The sequence below is a fragment of the Vespula vulgaris genome, chromosome 1 (genome assembly GCF_905475345.1).
Source record: "Vespula vulgaris chromosome 1, iyVesVulg1.1, whole genome shotgun sequence".
NCBI classification, from domain to species: domain Eukaryota; kingdom Metazoa; phylum Arthropoda; class Insecta; order Hymenoptera; family Vespidae; genus Vespula; species Vespula vulgaris.
In genome coordinates, this window is record NC_066586.1 from 14,938,400 (window position 1) to 14,962,930 (window position 24,531).

At 30.6% G+C, this 24,531-nt stretch overlaps 2 protein-coding genes across 2 annotated transcripts in view; both read left to right on the forward strand.

Moving 5' to 3' along the window:
* LOC127072759 (zinc finger protein 8-like) overlaps positions 1–3,523 on the forward strand; it is a 26,841-nt gene extending 23,318 nt beyond the window's left edge. The window contains exon 3 of the mRNA XM_051013454.1: positions 1–3,523. This exon is cut by the window's left edge and continues 16,114 nt beyond it. The gene's annotated coding sequence lies outside the window, so the exon portion shown is untranslated.
* Positions 3,524–10,151: 6,628 nt separating this feature from the next.
* On the forward strand, positions 10,152–24,345 carry LOC127067766 (uncharacterized). Its single transcript, XM_051003095.1, has 20 exons — positions 10,152–10,494; positions 10,570–10,701; positions 11,044–11,206; positions 11,624–11,809; positions 11,898–12,097; positions 12,166–12,322; positions 12,386–12,513; positions 12,576–12,720; positions 13,013–13,145; positions 13,226–13,425; positions 15,297–15,508; positions 15,584–15,715; positions 16,158–16,320; positions 16,687–16,872; positions 16,949–17,148; positions 17,216–17,366; positions 17,430–17,557; positions 17,620–17,755; positions 18,420–18,552; positions 24,066–24,345. Exons 1-20 carry the CDS (start codon positions 10,282–10,284, stop codon positions 24,268–24,270), a joined length of 3,303 nt encoding a protein of 1,100 aa, XP_050859052.1. The 5' UTR covers positions 10,152–10,281; the 3' UTR covers positions 24,271–24,345.
* Positions 24,346–24,531: the final 186 nt, after the last annotated feature.

A 24,531-nucleotide genomic window follows, 5' to 3' on the forward strand; every position in this document is an offset into this window, starting at 1 on the left:
GATGATGATGATGATGATGGTGTTCATCATCATTGGAGAATGAGTGCTCTCGTGTTAGTTAATCTTATCTAGATCGTAGAAACTTCGAAGAAATATTCATCGAATCTAACATATAATGAAGATCATACATACATATATATATATATATATATATATATATATATATATATAATGTATATCTCGAGAGAGAAAGAATGAGAGAAAGAGAGCGAGAGAGAGAGAGAGCATTTTTTACTCATCGTTATTTATCTTCTCCCATCGTTTTTCTTTTTTATTTTTTTTCCTTTCTTTTTTCTTCTGTTCTTTTTCTTTTGGAATTGCAAAAGAGTTTCTCTATCCTTGATATGTGCAAGCAATAATAATAATAATTAATACGCTAAAGGAGAATCGATAATAACGGCAACGAAGATAGAACGAATGAGTAAACGAAACGTGCAACCTCAACGGCAATAATGATGATGATAATGATAGGAACGGGATTATTAGGAGGAAAATTAACATTTTTATATTTACACGTACGCGTACGCACACAAACACATCTACACGTTTATACATACATATTCAGATACATACATCGATGACTCAGCTATCGATTTCTATATATGGTCTTTCTCTCTACGCGAAGAAAAATAATATTTTTATTAAAATATTACCGAACGCGATAATCGATAGGTCTTGACAGAGGTTTCCGCCATTTTGATAATGAAGAAGAAGAAAAAAAAAAGAAAAAGAAAAAGAGAAACTTTAGAATGAAAAAGATAAAGGTGTTAGATTTCGTATGCAGTTTGTTATATATAGACACGATCACACACATATACACACATACACACGTGTACATAACAATGAGAAAAATTAAGAGCAAGGAACGATCGGATCGCGTGCGTAATTCCCGAAACGAATGTACAAATATTTTTGTGACTTAAGACGACCGATTTAATCGATGTTCTTGTGTAATAGTAATAATAGTCGAAAGAAAATCTTGTCACTTAAAAATGCATACGTATGTGTATGTCTACATATGTCCACACATGTCCGTGCGATTCGGTGGGTGTTCGATTGAACGAAACGAAACAAGAAAAAAAAGAAGGAAAGAGAGAAAGAAAAAAATACAAAATAAAAGAAAGATCAATTTTTATCGTCAATTCATCTTCGTCGAAAAAGCAATACATACGTGTACTGGGAATAATTTAGGAAAAAAGAGAGAGAGAGAGAGAGAGAAAGAAAAAATCGGAAAAAAAGAAAAGAAGACAAAAGGAGAAAAAATGTAAAAAGAAGAAGATGCGTAACTAAAGTCAATCTAACTCGATCAATTAAAAAATAAAATTCAATTAATCAATTGTCAAGATCGACGCCTCGTCGAATCGCCTAATCGTCTATTATACATCAAACGTCCGTAGATTATTTTCCCATTCGATCTTTTCGACGATTCTTCCATTGGATCGTAATAATTGGTACGCGTTTCCCTTAAAACGAAATAATCGAAAATGAACGAAATAATTCGCGAACTATTGCAAGTACAAAGAAAATCCATCGGGATTTCTAATATTTCGAAACGGATCCATACGCGAAGAAACGCGAATATCGAATCAAAAGGTTTCTAATTATCTTCTATGTGTGTAGAAACATAAACATAGATACATACGTACTTAAATGCAATGACGCACACATCTCAACACATACACGTATATGTATCGAAACTTTTCGAAGTAAAGAAAAAGAAAAAGAAGAAGGGGTAAAAACAACAAAAAGGAAAAAGAAAATAATATTCTCTCGGACATGTAATCGTTGAATTAAATAATATAATCGTTGCTTCTCACTCTTTGATGTCAAGGACTTTTCTAATACGCTCTTTAAATCTCGAGAACTTGTTGCGAAACAACGATGAAAAGAAGGAAATAAAGAAAGAAAGAAAGAAAAATAAGAAAGAGAAGGGAAATAAAAGAAGAGAAAAGATTTTTCTCTCCATTTGAGAATCTTCGCAAATCTCCTCCCTTTCCTGTCGAAAGAAATTTTAAACGAGAAATAAAAAGAAAGAAAAGAAGGTATATATATATATATATATATAAAGTTTCATTCCAATTCACCCCATACTCGTTGATATTAATTTAAACATTAAGTAGTAGCAAACGCAGAAAAAACAAAACTAAAATATAAAGCAAGGGCAAATCCGCAAGGAAGGGTTTTTGCTATCTCTTTTTTAATCGTAACGCGTGAATTTTTCGTGGTAAGGTCGGAATGAAATGAAAGAACAAAAATTGATTAAGAACTTGCGTGAAAGGACGAAAGGATTCTTATTTGAAGAATGTGAGAGAGAAAAAAGAGAGAGAGAGAGAGAGAGAGAGAGAGAGAGAGAAGTATATAAAAAGTGCCTACACCAATAAATTATTCCCTAGCTTGTATAATGCGATTCAACGAGTACAGATAGTGTCAATTACCGATTAAAAAAGATAAAGGACAAAAGAAGGAAAGAAAGAAAGAAATAATAAGAACGAAAGAAAAGCAATAAATAAGTAAATAAATAAATAAATAAATAAATAAATAAACGAATAAATAAATGAACAAATATTGCTTGATCGATTTAAAATTTCAAAGAAACATGATTATGTACTTCATAAAGAGCAAAAGAGAGAAAATGAAAAATAGAGAAAAACAGAGAGAGAGAAAGAGGGAGAGAGAGAGACGATAATGACACTTTTGAGAGTGACAATTGCGTCACTACGCTATTACTACTATTACCATTAATCATCGTGCTTATTACACACGTATTGTTCTTGTCGTTATTATCTATCGCGGAAATACAGTTACGAGCCAGTCGTCGAGAAAAGGGTTATCGCGAACTAATTATAGAGGGCAAATTCAAATCGTCTGAACGTTCTTCGTAATATAGCATTACATACGTAGTTTTAAGATCAGAGAGAAAGAGAGAGAGAGAGAGAGAGAAATAGTAAGAGAATCGTAAATATATATATACATATATATATATATATATATATATATATATATATATATGTATATGTATACGTGCGATTTTTTTCTTATATATACATACATAAAAAAAGAAGAAAAGTAAAAAGAAAAGACGATCCTGTTTTAAATAAAATTTCCAAAAAAATCACAGACATGATTTTTTAAACCATTCGAGTCTCTCGATCTATGTATGTAAGTTATTAACTTGGAAAATAGAGCAACCGAACGAACGAACGAACGAATGAACGAACGAACAAAAAAGATTTAAACGAATTTAAACTCGTCCTCCCTGATTGGTTCGGAGCAAAAGATAAAAACGACCCCGCGATATTTTCGAAAAGAGACCGATGTGATATTAAACAAAAAGAAGAAAAAGAAAAAAAAAAGGAAAAGAGAGAGAAAGGGAAAAAAAAAAAGGTGAACTTTAATACCTTAATATCTTTACCTTACCTTACCTTAAATGCATATTATAAGTAATAACATGATGTTGCATTGTGATAAGAAGAAAGAAAGAAAAAGAGAGAGAGATAGAGAGAGAGAGATAGAGAGAGAGAGAGAGATGAAAAGAGAAAAAGAAAGAAAAAGAGAAAGGGAGAGAGAGAGAGAGAGAAGATAAAAAAATAAAATAAAATAAAAATAAAAATAAAAGTAAAAATAAAAATAAATAAATAAGAGAGAGAGAGAGAGAGAGAGAGAAAGAGAGAGAGAGAGAGACAGAGAGAAAGAGAGAGAGAGAGAGAGGAAGTACCTTATATATCCCAACGATACACACCCCCACCACTCGATGACTGATATTTGCAGGATATTGTTCCAATTGGATGTCCCAAGGAAGCCGGGGGTATTCAAAAGCAATAACGACGTAGGCGAGAGCGCGTCCACGAGATTTGGGCCGTGCGATCGAATAATTTATAAAGAGACGATTTATAATAAAAAATAGTTTCATCAATTTTTAATCCTACTCGATTTACATAAATACATATACATATATACATTACATACATAACATAACATAACATAACATAAAATAAAATAAAATAAATAAAATAAATTTAAAATAATGCGAGAGCCCTTAGAGGCGCAAAGAGTTAAAACTTTTACTCGCTCTATCATGATTAAACGCAATAATCGAAAATAAGAGACAGTTGCAATAATCGCCTGTAAGTTAATAATATATGAGAGAGAGAGAGAGAGAGAGAGAGAGAGAGAGAGAGAAAGATTGTGTGAAAAAGAGTGCTACAGAGAGAAAAAGAGAGAAAGGGAGTGAAATTAGGAAGCCTATAAAAAAAAAGAGTAACATTTTAGTAAGAGTTATTAAGGGTTTAAATAATAAAAATAACGCAAAAAACGGCTTTTATAAACAAGCAATATGTAATGCAATGTAACGCGAAGAAATTAAGTCGGTGGTTACATTGATATATATATATATATATATATATATATATATATATATATATAAATTTATTATTATTATATCTATATACATATAATACATACATATATATATTATATATATACATAAAAAAGATTATATATACATACATATATATATATATGTATGTATATATCAGACTTTAGTTCGAAACAACTAAAAGAAAGAAATAGAGAAAAGAATAGAGAAGGAAGGAAAGAAAGAAGCATAAGTAGAAAAGGAAAGAATGCATGCGAATGATAAATTGCAACGTGCAATTAGATCAGTAGTAAACGAAGTGAATATAATAATATATAGCGTTAAAGAATTAGAAGAAGAAAAAGAAGAAGAGAAGCAGAGGAAAAAAGAAGAAAGAAAAAAAAAAGAAAAGACGAGAGAGAGAGAGAGAGAGAGAGAAGTAATAATAAGAATAATAAAAAAAAAGAGGTCATGGAGGCATTCCATATTTTATAGCTTTTACTTAAGGAGTGCAGTAAACGCAAAATACGAAGTTAACTATATTTATAGAGAGATATGTTGCGAGAGAGAGAGACACGGTATTACCGAATGAAATTATATCCAATAATTAACCGTAGAGAAAAATGGCAGATAATATTATAATAGTAAATAAAATTTTTTTCCCCTTACAAATAACGCCGTTGATCGCCAAACGAGAAAAAAAATTATGCATAAACAAGCGCGACAGCGGGTTTAACAAAAAAGGAGAAAAAAAAAAGAAAATAAAAAACGTAATGTTGTAGGGCAGCAAAAAGATAACAAGAACACAACAGAATAAATAAAATATATATATATAAATATATATATATGTTTATTAAACAAGTTAAAATTTAACCATTAACAAGTATTATTGTCGAATTGTGATTGCGATTAATTGATCGATCATTAACTACGATTATTATTACAATTATGACTATGATTATTAATATTATTATTATTATGATTATGATTATGATGATGATGATTATTATTATTATTATTATTATTATTATTATTATTATTATTATTATTATCATTATTATTGTGATGATGATGACGACGAGGACAACGGTGATGATTAATATTAATATTATTATTATTATTATTATTATTATTATTATTATTATTATTATTATTATTATTATTATTACTATTTTTATTATTACTATTTTTATTAATTATCAACGCGCGAGGAATGGAAAAAAAGAAATCTTATTATTCCAAGTAACATAACGAAAAAAAAAGAAAAAAAAATATACCTTGCATGATTACGTAGGGCTATTACTGCCGCCGAAGCAATACAAAGAGCAATATACAATTAAAAAGGTAACGATTAAAGGTACTAAAAGTAAATGATATTATAAATGAAAAAACGTAGGTACACGCGCTCACACACACACACACACGGAGACAAGATTAATACGGATACAAAGAAAAAGAGAGAGAGAGAGAGAGAGAAAGAGAGAAAGAAAGAAAGAGATACATGCACACACATACACACGATGAATATAATACGTATACATAACACGTATACATACATATATACACGCACATACACTCAACTACGCTCGTACACACTTACGTAACATTTTTAACACTAACGTACAGTATGTATGATCATTAAAAAATTATTCTAACCGTAGTGCTAACTGTACTTAGCATTTACGTAGACGGTAAACACTAATTGCCTAGGTCGGTCGGTTTGGCAGGATCTTTTATCGTCGATTCGTAAAGCGCAATTCTCTGTAATTATTCGAAATCGTCCTGACACACCAGTCGATGTAACGTTATACGATGATAAATGGCGATAAAAGCATTCGGTCGGCCGAGTTTCGCCTATGAGGTAGTGATATAGAGTTAACGTAGAGATCGCTAATGTATTTCACTTGGTGTTATCTGCTTACGATCGACATTTTTAAAATATAGGATACAACGATATCGATTTATGAATATTATAAATATTTACGAATAATTATTCTTCCATTTTTAATGGTTCGTCTTCTCTTTCCTTCTTTTCTTTTTTTTTTATTTTTCATTTTTAATTTCTTCTTCTCTTTCTTCCTTATCTTATGTTATTGTGTTCTTTCTTTCTTTCTCTCTTTTTCTCTTTTTTTCTCTGTATTTCCTTCTCTTTTAAATTAAAGTAAATGTAATAGTAATAATTGTAGGAAAAAAAAGAGAAAGAAAAAAAGAAAAAGAGAACAACGTCGGCAACAACACACGAGAGGAAGAAAAGTGTTAGACGAAAAGAGAAAAGAAAAGAAAAGAAAAAAAAAAAACAAGTATAAAGAAAGATCGTACGCAGATTTTCCCAGGTGGAATACATATGGTATTATTATAGCATGGTGTGAAAAACGATAGTGGCGCTAGATGAATTTAGCTTTAAGCTTCTTTCTAACCTGTAAACGGTGAGAAACTTTATTATTATAAAACGATATTTGCATACATTTATATTATTTGTAAAACTAGCGCTATGAAATACAAAACTCCAAATAATGTGCATCGAGACACATCGAGATACAAGAGAAAAATGATGAAACGTTGACACAGAGACATGAAGAGGGACAAATTTAAGAAGAAAAGAAAAAGAAAAAAAAAAGTAAAAGCAAAAAAGAAAGTAAGAACAGAAAAACTAACAAACGAACAAAAAAAAAAAGAGAGGTAAAAAAAATATAAAACAAAAATAATAACAATAATAATACTAGAAAGGGAATGAAGAAGAAGAAAAAGAAGAGAAAGAATAAGAAAGGGAAAGTAAACGTTATAGGAAAAGAAAACAAAAAAGAAAAAAAACAAACACAAAAAGAGATATGCGAGAGAAATATAACGTGTTAAATAAAAAACCTCCTCCTGTCATATTCCTCAGCTCGATTGAAACGTTCAAAGATGATAATAAAAGTAACAGAAACAGTAAAACAATACAGTGACATACAAAAAAGACACGTGCACGCACACACACACGAATATACATAATAACAGATCTTTTAAAGCCACCCTCTTTCCCCTTCCCCCGCCCACATTTATGATTTCTATTATACCCACATATATGATTCTATTATATAATCTGTATCTGCTCTATAACGTCTCGTCTGTATATGCTCTATAATATCTCTGTACACACATCATCGGGCCTTTTCCATCAAAAAGCAACCAAAAGAATAATAAAATTACGAAAGAAAGAAAAAGAAAGAGAGAGGGAGGGAGAAAGAGAAAGAGAAAAGAAAAATATGAAAGGGAAAACGAAAAACCGAAAAAATGAAAAGAACAAAACAAAACGAAACAAAGTAAAAAAAAAAAAACGAGTCAAGCGCGAACGTTAAGAAAAGAGAAAGAACGAATAATACAATAACTTTACCTATCCCGACATATTGCTTCTCATAGCGTTGGATATGGTAATGTTTGAACAAAAAAGGGAAAAAAAAGAAAAAAAAAAGAAAAGAAAAGAAACAAAAAAAAAAGGAAGAAGAAACGTTAATTGAGCATTGTTATCTATGTAATACAACATAGGATGTTTTGTATTATATTTTCATAATAAATAGAAACGTAGAAAAAAAAGAGACGTATTAACCAGAACCACTATAATGTCATTTTATCACTTATTATTACGACCTTATCGAACCGTTTGAAACGGGTCACCCTAAAACCTAAAACCCATCGAGCAATCTTCCTTTTCTCACGTATACATACGTATGTACGTACGTGTATATGTATCTACGTGTATATGTATCTACGTAACTATGTACACCTATGTATGTATATACATATATGTACGTACCTACTTATATACGTTCGTATTTTTTTGTCGCTCCTCCCTTTTTTTCTATTACCTTTTACTATAGTTCCTTCTAATTTTCTTTTTCCTTTTTCTCTCCTTTCTTACTTTTTTTACTTCCTTTCTTTCTTTTTTTTTCTCCTTCATTAAGAATTCATAGCGTAACAAAACGATTTAGCCTATCTCACGTTGTTCGTCACTGTCTACATCAGTCGAATGATCGTTTATCGTCACACTGATTACCTCATGATTGAAAAGGACTGGAGAAAATTCAAACAATAGACATAAGTAAAAATAGAACTAGCCACGCACATAAATTTTCGAGAAAGGCAGATTCGGTAAGATAATGTCCACATTTTGCTTCGGTCTTATCAAGAAACACGATCCCTTGGCACGAAGGGACGAAGGACGTGCGTGATCAAGTAAATAGGGGAGGCTTGTGAAAGCAATCAAATATATGTATATATGTGTGTGTTTGTATATACACATATACGTATGTATGTATATATATATACATAAGTATATACATATGTATTTACGTGAAATGACGAAAATCGTTTAAAGACGAGAAAGATTATGATTTATCGTTTTGATAAGAAAAAGATAGATGTTCTTTTTCTTTTTATTTTTTATCGAACCAATGACAAGGGAAAAAGAAAACGTTACATATAAAAAAATTACCAATCGTTTATCTAATTCGTTTCTTCGTCTCTCCTCATAGAAATTTTTTGAAAATGAACAGGTTTAAACGTACGCATATGCATACTAAGTGAAATGACGTAAATTTTTTTTGAAGACCAAAAAATTATAATTTATCGTTCGATTGAAAAGATACATAAGAATTCTGAAAAGATACATAAGATTTTTTTTTTTTTTTTGTAATTTTCTGTCAAATAAACGATAAGAAAAAAAAGAAAGACGTAACTTTTGAAATAACATTTAAAAAGAATTCCATACGCATACGTACATACGTAAAACGAAAATGAAAATTGTTTAAGAACGAGGAAAATTTGGATTTTTCGTTTTGATAAGAAAAAGTTACATTTCTTATTTTTTTTTTATCGTTTTTTTATTTTTTATCGAAAAAATGACGAGGGAACAAAAAAATGTAAAATAAGTAACCAAACGTTTATCTAATTCGTTTCTTCATCTCTCGTAGTAGAAGTTTTCTGAAGAGGAAGCACTTGAGTCATATACATTTATGTACATGCACACGTAAGTATGAATATGTATCTAGGTATATGTGGACGTTCGACAAGAGTCAATAATTGGCTCGACTTGCTTTGGCACGAACTCGAGAGCAATTGACTATTCTATAGAAACGGTCACGTATCGACTCTTCCATTATTATAGAGACTGGAGACATCGTTCTTGCTTCAAAACCTTTTTCTACGACCAACAATGAAAGCTCCGTACGTACGCAAGTGAAGCTGACGTTTGGATATTATTTGAAAAAAAAAAGAAAAAGAAAAAAAAATTTTTTAATTCAAAGTTAACAAGAGAAAGGGAGAAAAGAAATAAAAAAAAATTACGAGCAAGTTCAATACATTATATATACAATATAAGATAATACTTCGAGTTTATCATAAAAGAAAAAGAAAGAACAGAATAGAACAGAAGATTTTAGAACAAGATTTTAGAATTCAATATAATATTGTCCCTATGCAAGGTGTGTCCCGTTAGTGTAAAAATAAAATATTTAGTCGATAATATTTATCGCTGTAAAGATCTAACGTCAATAGCTGTTACCATGCACTTTTCTACTCCGAATTCTTTTCATATTTGAAAAAGTTTAACAAAATGATAACTACAAATTAGTCTCGAGCGATATGTTTTAATATTATGCTATGTCAGTCTAAAGATAACGTTCTAATATCGCCTTGAAAATAAAAGTTAATATCTATGTACATATAAAAAAGTCCCACATATCAATGGTCTTTTCAATGATAAGTTATACATACATACATACATACACATATATATATGTGTGTGTGTGTAATGGTAAATATTTTCTTCATATAACAATATTTGACAAAGTTCTCCAAGCATTAGTCATAGTTAAGCATTCTTTAAAATATTTCATACATTTTAACTTATTAAATAGAATCATTAAGTGTGCACATGCTTTTGGAGAACAATGACAAAGTACATCTGGTCCTTGTTCTTCATCCTTTTTTTAAAACTATACTTATTTAGTTGGCATTTGGCCGCTGAATTCTCACCGGTGATACAAACTACCAAAGGACCGGTTAAGGGCCTCGTTTTTACGACCATCAGAGAATCCAAGAAATATCATTCCTACAGAGGTATCCCTTATGGCAAATCACCAGTCGGCCATCTTCGATTTAGAGTAAGTTTATCGTAATTAAATGAACAAAGGGAAAAAAGAGACATGACGTTCATAGTGAAAGAGAATTTCTTTTAGGCACCTATCGAGGTAGATCCATGGTCCAAAGTGTTCGATGCTACAAAGGATGGTCCTAATTGTCCACAAATATATAATGAAACATTTATCGGCCAGGAGGATTGTCTGAATCTCAATGTCTACACTCCGCAGGTGATTTTTCATCTTTTTATTATTTAACATGTTGACTATCGAAACGATATATTTTTTTAATACCTTTAAAACGATAATTTTTTTAATAAATAAATTTGTGTGAATAAATGATATAAGAAAGTTTATTGTCGTAACTTTTGATCACACCATGTTAGATTAACAGCTACAAATATCTTTCCATTCTTACGATCATGAGATAAAAGAATATTATTCTATCAGAAATTTATAATATTTTAGCTTGTAGGAATTGCAATCTTACTAGACGATTAGTTTAGTAAGTTTAGTAGTGAGTTATTAGTTAGGTTAGATAAATAAATATTATTTTCCAACGTTTGTCCACAGCTTCCTAAAGATGAAAATGACGGTAATCTCAAAGCTGTTATGTATTGGATTTTTGCGGGTGCCCTCGTTGATGGAACACCTTCGAAATTGTATCACTCTCCTGATTATCTTATCGAAGAGGATATCGTAGTCGTCGTTGTTAATTACCGATTGGGTGCCCTTGGTATGATAGTTAATTTCAAAAATGCATAGATAACATTAATGTATAAACATTAATTTTTCCTAAACTTTTAGCTATATAATATAATGACAACGATAGTTATATTATATATGATATTATATTATATATATTATATATGGCGTGACTACTTTGATTCTCTCATTAATTAGGTAGAAACGATCGATAAACAAGACATCTGGCAAACGGCCAACTAACTCGATAAAATTTACGAACGAGAATTATTGACAGAACAAATAAATTACAAGTTGAAAAATTCAGTATCAGTGTAGCAGTATTGTCAAAAAAACTTTAGCAAATTATTAAAACTTTTTCAAAGAAATAACAATGGAATAAGTAATAACAAAAACATCAAACGAATTAGTTTTAATAACGAATCAGTTTTAATAATATTCCTCGCAGGATTTTTAGCTCTGCAACATCAAAATGCAACTGGTAACGCAGGTCTGAAAGATCAAAACCTTGGTCTCAGATGGGTTCGCGACAACATAGCAAAATTTGGTGGTGATCCAAACAAGGTGACGATAGCTGGTGAAAGTTCTGGTAGCCTGAGTGTAGGTTATCACATACTTTCAGAGAAATCGAAAGGTATCGAATGAATTTGTTTATATTCAAAATGAAAATTTCTTGAATCCTCATTTTATCTGTATCTCATTTAATCTTATACTATTGACAGGTCTATTCCGTAGTTCAATTGCGATGAGTGGGGTACCATTATGGTCCAGTGCATTCAGTACTCCAGAACATGCAACACAAAGAGCTTACGAATTTGCTAAGAAACTTGGATCCACGGCTACTAACGTTGATGAGTTACTTGAATTTTATTATCAAGTCGATGTAAAAAATTTAACTAAAACGATTGCAAACGCAATACAAGTAGGAATTCGTTTTTGAAATGATTTCATTATATTCAAATAGAAATTTTCATATGCTTTTGATTTTAGATAGATATTCCGTTGAGGCCAACTCTGGAGAATCCAAATTACGGTCCAGATTGGTTCATAACTGAATGCTCATTAAAGAAATACAATTCTGGAAATTATAATCATGGACCTCATATGTTAGGCTACACCAAAGACGAAATTATTACATTCCTAAGAAGTGAGTATTCTTGCCATTCATCCTATTCACATTATCTTTATCTGATTATTTAAAATTTTACAGCAAAAAAAGATATTTATAGATGTATAAAACTTTCATGGCAATACGCTTCTAAACTTGGAGTTACAAAACTCGACATGCCAAATATAGAGTATGGTATAACGAATGCCACCTTACATCAAATCATAAAGGTGAATTAAATTAAGTGATAAGTATGACTTTTATAAATTAATATATTTACGATACTTTCTAGACTATTTCGGAAGTTCTCTTTATATCTCCTATAGATTACACACAAAAATTAATGTCAAAATTCGACGATCCTATTTATTATTATCGATATAATTTCGTTTATGACAAACCGCTACACAAAGTCGTATTAGGCTCTAACTTGATCGGTAAGTTATATTATATATCAAATATTTACAGGATATTCTATGACTCGAGATTTATACATTAAGAGTATTAGTCTATACAATATATTACCTTGGTGATATTTCAAAATATAAAAAATGATGGATCAAATCAGATAAGGATTAATAATTAATAAGAAATCTTTGACTTACACGATGGCGACCAGTTAGAGAAATACCTAACACTTACTTATCCAATTTTTTTATTTTATTTTATATTATATTTTTTTATTTTATATTATTTTATTTTATATTACATAATAATTAATTGTTTTAGGTGCGGGACACGGTGACGATATTGAAATGATATTTTATTCAGATTTATTCCAAGTAAATCCCAAGGCAAACAACAGTATGACGCTGCTACAACGAAGAATGACTCGTTTGTGGACGAATTTTATTAAATACGGGTTAGCATTCAAAATAGATTATCTAGTAACAATCAATGTTCTAAACTGAAAACTTTCGATTAATATTTATTACTTCACAGAAATCCTACTCCAGATGGTATCAACGATACTCTATTAAATATTGTTTGGCCGGATTCGAGAAAATCTGGTAAAATGTTGTGGTTAAATGATAATTTGGAAGTACACGATCGATTCAAAAGTAATGATATTACTATGATTGAAACTGGGTTACAATTATCCGGTGGACCAATTAATGGATGTGATATCAAGTGGAAAAAATAACATACAAGATTAATTATTAATTATTCTATATACTATTTATTATATATTTATTAATCAGATTGTAATTTCAATGTGGGATATTTATAAATGGGATATTTAACTGTCAAATTATATCTAATAATCAACTTCTAAGTTCTTCAAATGCATTAGCGAATATTAATATTTTTTTTTTTCTAATAAATGCATAAACTCAGGATCTACTTGGAAATAAAAAAAATTATATCGCTGCTTTTTTTAATACTTATCAAAAGATCACAACGTCGTTAGACGGTTATCAATAACTCATAACTCATAACTCAGGACTACCATACATTCACCTAATACTTCTGAAGATGACTTGAACAATTCAGATGATCTACAATAAGTATCTTTATAAAATTGTATTCCGTCAAATCATTCCATTAAATTCTAATCACACGTAAACTGGATTCAGATAAAATAGAATTCTGTGATTAAATTTCAAACCAATCGGAATAATATCTGTTAGTATTTTTATCCAACAGCAAGAGAGAGAGAGAGAGAGAGAGAGAGAGAGAGAGAGAGAGAGAGAGAGAATTTTTTTCCTTGATATAAGTTTCTCATGTGATATGCTAGGGTTTCAGACGAAAGATAAATAAGAAACTTGCTGTTAGTAAAAATCAATCAAAAAAGACATTGAGTATTTTTCAATCTATAAATCCGGCTACTAATTACTTGACAACTCTACGATTTGCACTTAAGGATTCGGAGAAATATATAATTCATTAATAAATTTGTATTCTGCATTCGTTTCAATCGATAAATAATTAATAAATATTTATTATGAATTCGTTAAAACGAATAATTAATCAATAAATCCGCATTTGGCGTTCGATGAAACCGACCAGTTAGTTAACGTGTGTGCGTTCTGCAATTTTGTGTTTTGTTAATAAACTAACATGACTATATTTAAAAATCAATAAATCCGCAAGAAGTTAAACGTTTTATATCATTACATAATATAACATTATTAAATGTTACCCATCATTAAGAAGAAAATTCGTCTTTGAATAATTACATCGCCCGTATAAAAGGTAAGGACCTTGAAATCATTATTTTGAATAATTTGCTCTCTGATGCAGTCGTTTTTCAGCCTATTTTACTATTACTACCAACTGACTACTATTTTTTCCTATATAGTTATATCTTGTGTTATGTCGCTCAGCACAACATTCAACACATTTTCTTACAATCGATTCCTAACAAAATTTTTACAGTCCGATCAAAAATTGATAATTTTAAATTACGTAATAAGAGGTAACACGTTTATCGATTGTAGAATATTTAAAATCCGAATGACTAATTCGCGTTCGTAATAAATCTATCATGTTAAAGGAAAACAGAACTTACATGATAATTTCTTGATCATATGGCACTCTGTGACAAACGTCACGTTTTAATTTAATTTTGATTAATTACCAATACGATCGATACGACTGTAGAATCGAATAAGCACAGAACTCTTTTGATAAATAGTCTTTTTAATTTGTTACCAAACAGATCAATGAGATTATGTATAACACGAATGCTCTTTGTATAAGAAAAAGGAGTAACAAAACGATAATTGTAAGTAATTCATAAAAGATGTTTATTATGTTGTGATAGCCTCAAGATAATGTACACCCCTATGAAATTATATGCTGCTGGCACGTGTCAGTAAATGAAGAAGATATAACACATGGCTAGTTACGTATCAATGGATATTTACGAGGTAAGGTATATTTAATGATAATACGCGGATGCACATATTTCGTTGATATGATAACTGTACCCCACCAGTTCCACTAAAGTATTGTTTAAAACACTTTATATATGTTAATCCATCAAATAATCACTAGTTGTGCATTTAAGCTGAGCTAACAATGAAGAAGTACAATTTACCCTTGTTCTCCGTTCTTCTTTTGTTCGATTGGTCATTGGCCGCTGAATTCTCACCAGTGATAGAAACTACAAAAGGACCGGTTCAGGGTCTCGTTTTAACAACCATCAGAGAATCTAAGAAATATCACTCTTATAGAGGTATTCCTTATGGCAAACCACCAGTTGGTTATCTTCGATTCAGTGTAAGTATATCGTAATTAAAAGAACAAAGGAAAAAAAGAGACATGACGTTCATAGTGAAAGAGAATTTTTTCTAGGCACCTGTCGAGGTAGATCCATGGACCGAAGTGTTCGATGCCACAAAGGATGGTCCTATTTGTCCACAAATATATAATGAAACATTTGTCGGCCAAGAGGATTGTCTGAATCTCAATGTCTACACTCCGCAGGTGACTTTTCATCTCTTAATTACTTAACATATTGACTATCGAAACGATATATTCATTTCATATCCTTCATAAATATATTTTTTTAAATAAAAGATACAAGAAAATTTATTGTCGTCAGTAGTCGATCGCGTTAAATTAACAGCTAGAAATATTTTACTATCCTTACGATTTCTCAAATCTCTGAGCAAAAAAGAAAAAGGAAAGGAAGAAACGTCACGTGCTATTAACTCAATTACCAAACAATAGAAAGTTAATATTTATGGATTTCTCGTGCTAACTAACTGTTATGCGCTTTCGCTATAAACTTTAATCATGCATTCGTTCATTACATAAAAGAACCTCGTTATACCACACATTTATGATATTTTATCACGTAAAAATTATAATCTCCCAAGGATATTAGGTTGATTGAGAAATACTATTTTCCAATGTTTTGCCATAGCTCCCTAAAGATGAAGAAGACACTGAACTCAAAGCTGTTCTCTATTGGATTTATGGGGGTTCCTTCCTTCGTGGAGTAGCTTCGAAATTCTATTACGGTCCTGATTATCTCATCGAAGAGGACATCGTAGTCGTCACTGTTAATTACCGATTGGGTGCTCTTGGTACGATAGTTTACTCCTCCAGTTATCGAAAAATAAATAGATAAAATTGATCTACAAATATTAAATAAAAATTTTTCCTAAGTTTTTGGTTACACGATGTAATGACTACTTTAATGCTCTCATTAATTAAATAAGAACGATCGATAAATAAGGCATCTGGCAAACGGCCAACTAACTCGATAAAATTTACGAACGAGAATTATTGACAGAACAAATAAATTACAAGTTGAAAAATTCAGTATCAGTGTAGCAGTATTGTCAAAAAACTTTAGCAAATTATTAAAACTTTTTCAAAGAAATAACAATGGAATAAGTAATAACAAAAATATCAAATTAACGAATCAGTTTTAATAATATTTCGCACAGGATTTTTAGCTCTGCAACATCAAAATGCAACTGGTAACGCAGGTCTGAAAGATCAAAACCTTGGTCTCAGATGGGTTCGCGACAACATAGCAAAATTTGGTGGTGATCCAAACAAAGTGACGATAGCTGGCGTAGGTGCTGGTAGCGTTAGCGTAGGCTATCACATACTTTCAGAGAAATCGGAAGGTCTCGAATGAATTTCTTTATATTCAAAATCAAAAATTGTTTAACGCCCATCTTATGTGTAATTTTATATCGACAGGTCTGTTCCGTAGTTCAATTTTGATGAATGGGGTACCATTACATACCTTTGGATTTATTACACCAGAAGATACAGTACGAAAAGCTTACGAATTCGCTAAGGAACTTGGATCCACGGCTACTAACGATGACGAGTTACTGAAATTTTATTATCAAGTCGATCTAGAAAGTTTGACTAGAACGGTTACAAATTCAACGCAAGTAGGAATTCGTTTCTAAAATAATGTTATTATTTCAAATCGAAATTTTTATACGCTCGTAATTTTAGATGGATTTTTCATTGAAGCCAACTCTGGAGAATCCAAATTATGGTCCAGATTGGTTCATAACTAAATGTGTATTACAGTTATTTGGAAATCATAATCGTGGACCTTATATAATAGGCTACAACAATGACGAAACTACTGCATTCGCAGAAGGTGAGTTTTCTTACTACTCATCCTATTCACTTTATCTTCATCTTATTATTTTGAATTTTATAGAATTGGAAAATATTCGATATTATATCAATGAATCTGTGCCTCTTATTTCTGAATTTAAAAGAGGAAAACCGGAGAAGCTGGATATAGAAAAAGATGTAACGAATGCCAGCATATATAAGATTATTAAGGTAAATCAAATTAAATGATAGATACAATTTTTGTAAATTAATTTATTTATGTTACTTCCTAGGAATTGAATTTTGTGGCTCCTGTAGATTTCACTCAAAAGTTATTGACAAACTTCAATGATACAATTTATTACTATCGATATGATTTCGGTTATAATAAATCGCTACACGATATCATAGATCACTTTGATATAGACGGTAAGTTTTCTTATACATATGTATATCTACTATATAGAGTGTGTTCTTTTTTACTTGAAAATAATAAATTAAGAATGTCATTCCATTGAAGTCATACATATTAATTTGAAAATTACATAGATTTTCTAATCGGAATATGAAGCTGTTTAGTTAACTAATATGTGAGAGAAAAATACAATTTTCTTTCCGAGAGAAAATAATGTTACGCGCGTACGAAGATCAATACAAACACGTTATTAACTTTGGAAGATGTTTGCTACGACTTGTAAATAGTGGGGAAATTAATGATTGTTAATAACAACTTTAAGCTGCCCTTCAGACGATCCTAGAGGGAGTGAATAATCGTAGTTGTTTAGATAAGGACAAATTATGACTCTCGGGTATAATCATAACGTGAACATATAATATCTGTGACCTTCCAAAGTTCGGTTTATATGTATTATTTACGATAAGTAATATTTCTAGAACATTGTTAAATATTTATAACCTTGTCGAACCTATTCAATCAATATACATATACGTGTGTGTGTGTGTGTGTGTGTGTGTATTACTGGTAGATAAGAAATGGATTATCTTATTCGATGACGACGAATCGAAAAAATCTCTAACGCTTATCTATCCAATTTTTTTTTATTTTATTAATCATAATAATTAATTGTTTTAGGTGAGACACGCGCTGACGAAATTAAAATGATATTTTATTCGGAATTATTTCAAGTAAATCCCAAGGCAAACAACAGTATGACGCTGCTACAACGAAGAATGACTCGTTTATGGACGAATTTTGTTAAATACGGGTTAGCATCTAAAATGCATCGTCTAGTATAAATTAATGCTGTAAAGGAAAAACTTTCAATTAATATTTACTGTTTGCAGAAATCCCACCCCAAATGGTACCAATGATGCTTTACTGAACATTGTTTGGCCAGATTCAAGAAATTCTGGTGAAATGTTATGGTTGAACGACGATTTGAGCATACATGATCGATACAAGAGTGTGATTATAGATATAGCTGCAATTTTTTTGGAATTTTTCAGCAGTAATATTTTTGCGTGTGTTTTTTATTGAAATATGAGTAACGTATAACGTAAACTAGTAATTATTGTACTAAATAATAATTTTGGCATATCGTTCATTCGCGTTGTAATTGCATTGAAATATATTTAATATTGTAACGAGTATTGTTAAATCATCCTACATTCGAACTACTACTAATGTTGAAAAATAAATTTATTGATTGATGCAAGATCTAGGCAAATAAAGAAAAAAAAATATTAAAAATCCTTATGATTAATTCCTATTCGTACATAAAAAAAAATCTTGTCCAAAAAAAAAGAAAAAAAACCAAAATTATTAAAAACGAATCTAGTATTAATTAATTTCGATTAATTATCGATACTTTCAATACATCGACTGCAGAATCCAATGAGAACAATTTGTTTAATAAAATACATATATAGTCAGTATAGCATGCTATCGAATTAGTTTTGCTATTGATGATGCCACGTGTACATTCGTTGATTTACGAAATTTTATTACGATTAAAGGATTTATCAGTGAGACGATAAAAACGAGAAATAAAAAGAAAGCGAGAAAGGGAGAAAATTAGAGAGAAAGAGAGAGAGAGAGAGAGAGAGAGAGAGAAAGGAAATTTTTTATCCTTGACATAAGTTCCTTATGTGATGTGTTAGATTTTCTGAGGAAGGGGAAATATGAAAGTTTGCTATTAGTAAAAGTCAAAAAAGGCATTCAGTATTTTTCAATCTATAAATCCGGCCACTAATTACTTGACAACTCTAGGATTAGCACTTAAGGATTCGGTGAAATATATAATTAATTAATAAATTTGTATTCTGCATTCGTTTCAATCGATAAATAATTAATAAATATTTATTATGGATTCGTTAAAACAAATAATTAATCAATAAATCCGTATTTGGCATTCGATGAAACCGACAAATTAGTTAACGTGTGTGCGTTCCGCAATTTTGTGTTTTGTTAATAAACTAACATAACTGTATTTAAAAATCAATAAATCCGCAAGAAGTTGAACGTTTTATATCATTACATCATATAACATTATTAAATGTTACCCATCATTAAGAAGGAAATTCGTCTTTGAATAATTACATCGCCTGTATAAAAGGTAAAGTGCTTGAAATCATTATTTTGAATAATTTGCTCTCTGATGCATTCGTTTTTCAGCCTATCTTATTAAGTTTGCTATTAGTAATTTATGCTCTTATTATTACTACCAACTTACTACTATTTCCTCCTATCGAGTTATATCTTGTGTTATGTCGCTCAGCAGAGCATTTAGCACATTTTCTTACAATCGATTCCTGACAAAGTTTTCACAATCCGATCAAAAATTGATAATTTTAAATTAGGTAATAAGAGGTAACACGTTTATCGATTGTAAAATATTTAAAATCCGAATGGCTAATTCGCGTTAGTAATCAATCTATCGTTTTAAAGAAAAACTAATATGATAATTCCTTGATCATACAGCACTCTGTGACAAACGTTACATTTTAATTTAATTTTGATTAATTACCAATACGATCGATAAGTAGACTATAGAATAGACTAAGCACAGAATTTCTTTGACAAATAGTCTTTTTAGTTTAGTACCGAATTGAACAATGAAATTATGCATTATGTGAATGTTCTTTGAATAAGAAAAAGGTAGTTGTAAGTTATCCACAAAAGATATGTTTATCATTATGTGGTGACAGCCTGAAGCTAATGTACGCCGTCTTGAAATTATATGCTACTAACACGTATCAGCATATGAAGAAGATATAACAGATGGCTAGTTACATATCAATGGATATTTATGAGGTAAAGTATATATAATGATAATGTGCGGATGCAAATATTTTTCTGGTATGATAACAGTACCCCACCAGTCGTTCTTAAGCATTGTTTAAAAACACTTTATATATGTTAACCCACCAAATAATCATTAGTTGTGCACTTAAGCTGAACTAACAATGAAGAGGTACAATTTGCCCTTGTTCTTCGTTTTTCTTTTGTTCGATTGGTCCTTGGCCGCTGAATTCTCACCAGTGATAGAAACTACTAAAGGACCGGTGAAGGGCCTCGTTTTAACAAGCATTAGAGAATCTAAGAAATATCACTCCTATAGAGGTATTCCTTATGGCAAACCACCAGTTGGTTATCTTCGATTCAGAGTAAGTATATCGCAATTAAGAGAACAAAGGAAAAAAAGAGACATGACGTTCATAGTGAAAGAGAATTTTTTCTAGGCACCTGTCGAGGTAGATCCATGGACCGAAGTGTTCAATGCCACAAAAGATGGTCCTATTTGTCCACAAATATATAAAGAAGCATTTGTTGGCCAAGAGGATTGTCTGAATCTCGATGTCTACACTCCACAGGTGACTTCTCATCTGTTTATTACTTAACATATTGACTATCGAAACGATATATTCATTTCATATCCTTCATAAATATATTTTTTCAAATAAAAGATACAAGAAAATTTATTGTCGTCAGTAGTCGATCGCGTTAAATTAACAGCTAGAAATATTTTACTATCCTTACGATTTCTCAAATCTCTGAGCAAAAAAGAAAAAGGAAAGGAAGAAACGTTACGTGCTATTAATTCAATTACCAAACAATAGAAAGTCAATATTTATGGAATCCTCGTGCTAACCAACTGTTATGCGCTTTCGCTATAAACTTTAACCATGCATTCGTTCATTACATAAAAGAACCTCGTTATACCACACATTTATGATATTTTATCACGTAAAAATGATAATTTCCCAAGGATATTAGGTTGATTGAGAAATACTATTTTCCATTGTTTTGCCATAGCTCCCTAAAGATGGAGAAGACACTGAACTCAAAGCTGTTCTCTATTGGATTTATGGGGGTTCCTTCCTTCGTGGAGTAGCTTCGAAATTCTATTACGGTCCTGATTATCTCATCGAAGAGGACATTGTAGTCGTCACTGTTAATTACCGATTGGGTGCTCTTGGTACGATAATTTATTTATCCAGTTACTGAAAATGACCTATAAATATTAAACAGAAATTTTTCCTAAGCTTCTAGATAAACGATGTAATGGCAACGAATATACGTGTGACTACTTTGATTCTCTCATTAATTAGATAAGAACGATCGATAAATAAGGCATCTGGCAAACGGCCAACTAACTCAATAAAATTGACGAACGAGAATTATTGATAGAACAAATAAATTGCTGGTTGAAAAATTCGATATCACTGTAGCAATATTGCCAAAAAACTTGAGTAAATTATTAAAACTTTTTCAAAAAAATAAAAAAATGGAATAAGTAATAACAAAAACATCAAATTAACGAATCAGTTGTAATAATATTCCGCACAGGATTTTTAGCGCTGCAACACGAAAACGCAACTGGTAACGCAGGTCTGAAAGATCAAAACCTTGGTCTCAGATGGGTTCGCGACAACATAGCAAAATTTGGTGGTGATCCAAACAAGGTGACGATAGTTGGCGAAAGTGCTGGTAGCGTTAGCGTAGGCTATCACATACTTTCAGAGAAATCGAAAGGTATCGAATGAATTTCTTTATATTCAAAATGAAAATTTCTTGTATCCTCATTTTATCTGTAATCTTATACTATTGACAGGTCTGTTCCGTAGTTCAATTGCGATGAGTGGTGTGCCATTATGTGTTTGGGGTTTTACTACGCCAAAAAATGCAGCACGAAAAGCTTACGAATTCGCTAAGAAACTTGGATCCACGGCTACTAACGTTAACGACTTACTTGAATTTTATTATCAAGTCGATGTAAAAAATTTAACTAGAACGATTACAGAATCTACGCAAGTAGGAATTCGTTTTTGTAATGATATCATTATTTCGAATAGAAATTTTCATACGCTGTAATTTTAGATTGATATTTCATTAAAGCCAACTCTGGAGAATCCAAATTATGGTCCAGATTGGTTCATAACTGAATGTTCATTAAAGAAATACTATTCTGGAAATTATAATCATGGACCTCATATGTTAGGCTACACCAAAGACGAAGCTATTGCATTCGCAGGATGTTAGTATTCTTGCTATTCGTCCTGTTCACATCATCTATATCTTATTATTTTGAATTTTACAGCAATAGATGATATTCGCGAATCTGTGAATGAAACTGTGGCATTCGTTTCAAAACTTCTTATTGAAAACATGAAGGAGTTGGATTTAGGCAAAAAAACATCGAATGTCAGCATAGATAAAGTTATAAAGGTAAATCAAATTAAATGATAAATACTATTTGGGTAAATTAATTTATTTATGATACTTCCTAGGCTGTCTCGGAAATCATGTTTATGGCTCCTATAGATTACACTCAAAAGTTAATGTCAAAATTCAACGATCCGATTTATTACTATCGATATGATTTCGCTTATAACAAATCGCTACACAAGATCATAGATCACGTTGATATAGACGGTAAGTTTTGTTTTACATGTGTATATCCGATATATACATTGTGTTCTTTTCCACTTGGAATTAATACATTAAAGATGTCATTGCACTGATGTCATTCATCTTAGTTGAAAAATCACGTATATTTTTTAATCGGAATATGAAGCTATTTGATTAGTCGATATGTGAGAAAAAAATACAATTTTCTTTCTGAGAGAAAATAATTTTATGCGTGTACGAAAATCAATAAAAACAAGTCATTAACTTTGGAAGATGTTTGCTACGATTTGTAAACAATAGGGAAATAGACGATTGTTAATAACAACTTTGGGCTGCCCTTCAAACTATCCAAGAGTGGTGAGTCATCGTAGCTGTTTCGAAAAAACCAAGGCTGACTCTCGCGTATAATCATAACGCGAGTGTATAATATCTATGACCTTCCGAAGGTCGGTTTATATCCCAAGATCGGACATTGTTAAATATTTATAACTTTGTCGAATCTATTCTATCCATATATATATATATATATTATTTGTAGGTATATTTCCATAAGAAATGGATTAGCTTATTCGATAGCGACGAATAGAAAAAAATCTCTAACGCTTATCTATCCAATTTATTTTATTTTATTAATCATAATAATTAATTGTTTAGGTGCGGCACATGCTGACGAACTTGAAATGATATTTTATTCGGATTTATTCCAAGTAAATCCTAAGGCAAACAATAACATGACGCTGCTACAACGAAGAATGACTCGTTTGTGGACGAATTTTGTTAAATACGGGTTAGCATTCGAAATGGATTGTCTAGTATAAATCAATGTTGTAAACGAAAAACTTTCGATTAATATTTATTTATTTGCAGAAATCCAACTCCGAATGATACCAATGATGCTTTACTAAACGTAGTATGGCCAGATTCAAAAAAATCTGGTGAAATGTTGTGGTTGAATAATGATTTGAGCGTACATAATCGATACAAGACTTTGATTATGGATGTAGTTGAAAGTAACTTGAAATTTTTCGGCGGTGTTATTAACGGGTGTAATATAAACTGGAATAAAATATAAATAACCTACAACGTTAACTATGAATTATTGTTAACTCTATATATATATATTAAATAATAATTTTGCTAAATCGTTTATTTCATTCATATTGTAATTTTATTGTGATATATTTAATATTGTAACAATCCATCGTTAAATCATCCTACAGTCGAACTACTTCTAACGTTGAAGAATAAATTTATCGATTGATGCAAGATCCAGGTAAATAAATAAAAAGAAATATTAAAAATTCTTATGATTAATTCCGATTCGTACGTATCT

Coding starts and splice junctions, on each gene's coding strand:
- LOC127067766 (XM_051003095.1), top strand. CDS start 10,282: ATGACAAAGTACATCTGGTCCTTGTTCTTCATCCTTTTTTTAAAACTA. Junction 10,702..11,043: donor TCAATGTCTACACTCCGCAG/GTGATTTTTCAT, acceptor GTTTGTCCACAG/CTTCCTAAAGATGAAAATGA. Junction 18,553..24,065: donor ACGAATTTTGTTAAATACGG/GTTAGCATCTAA, acceptor ATTTATTTGCAG/AAATCCAACTCCGAATGATA.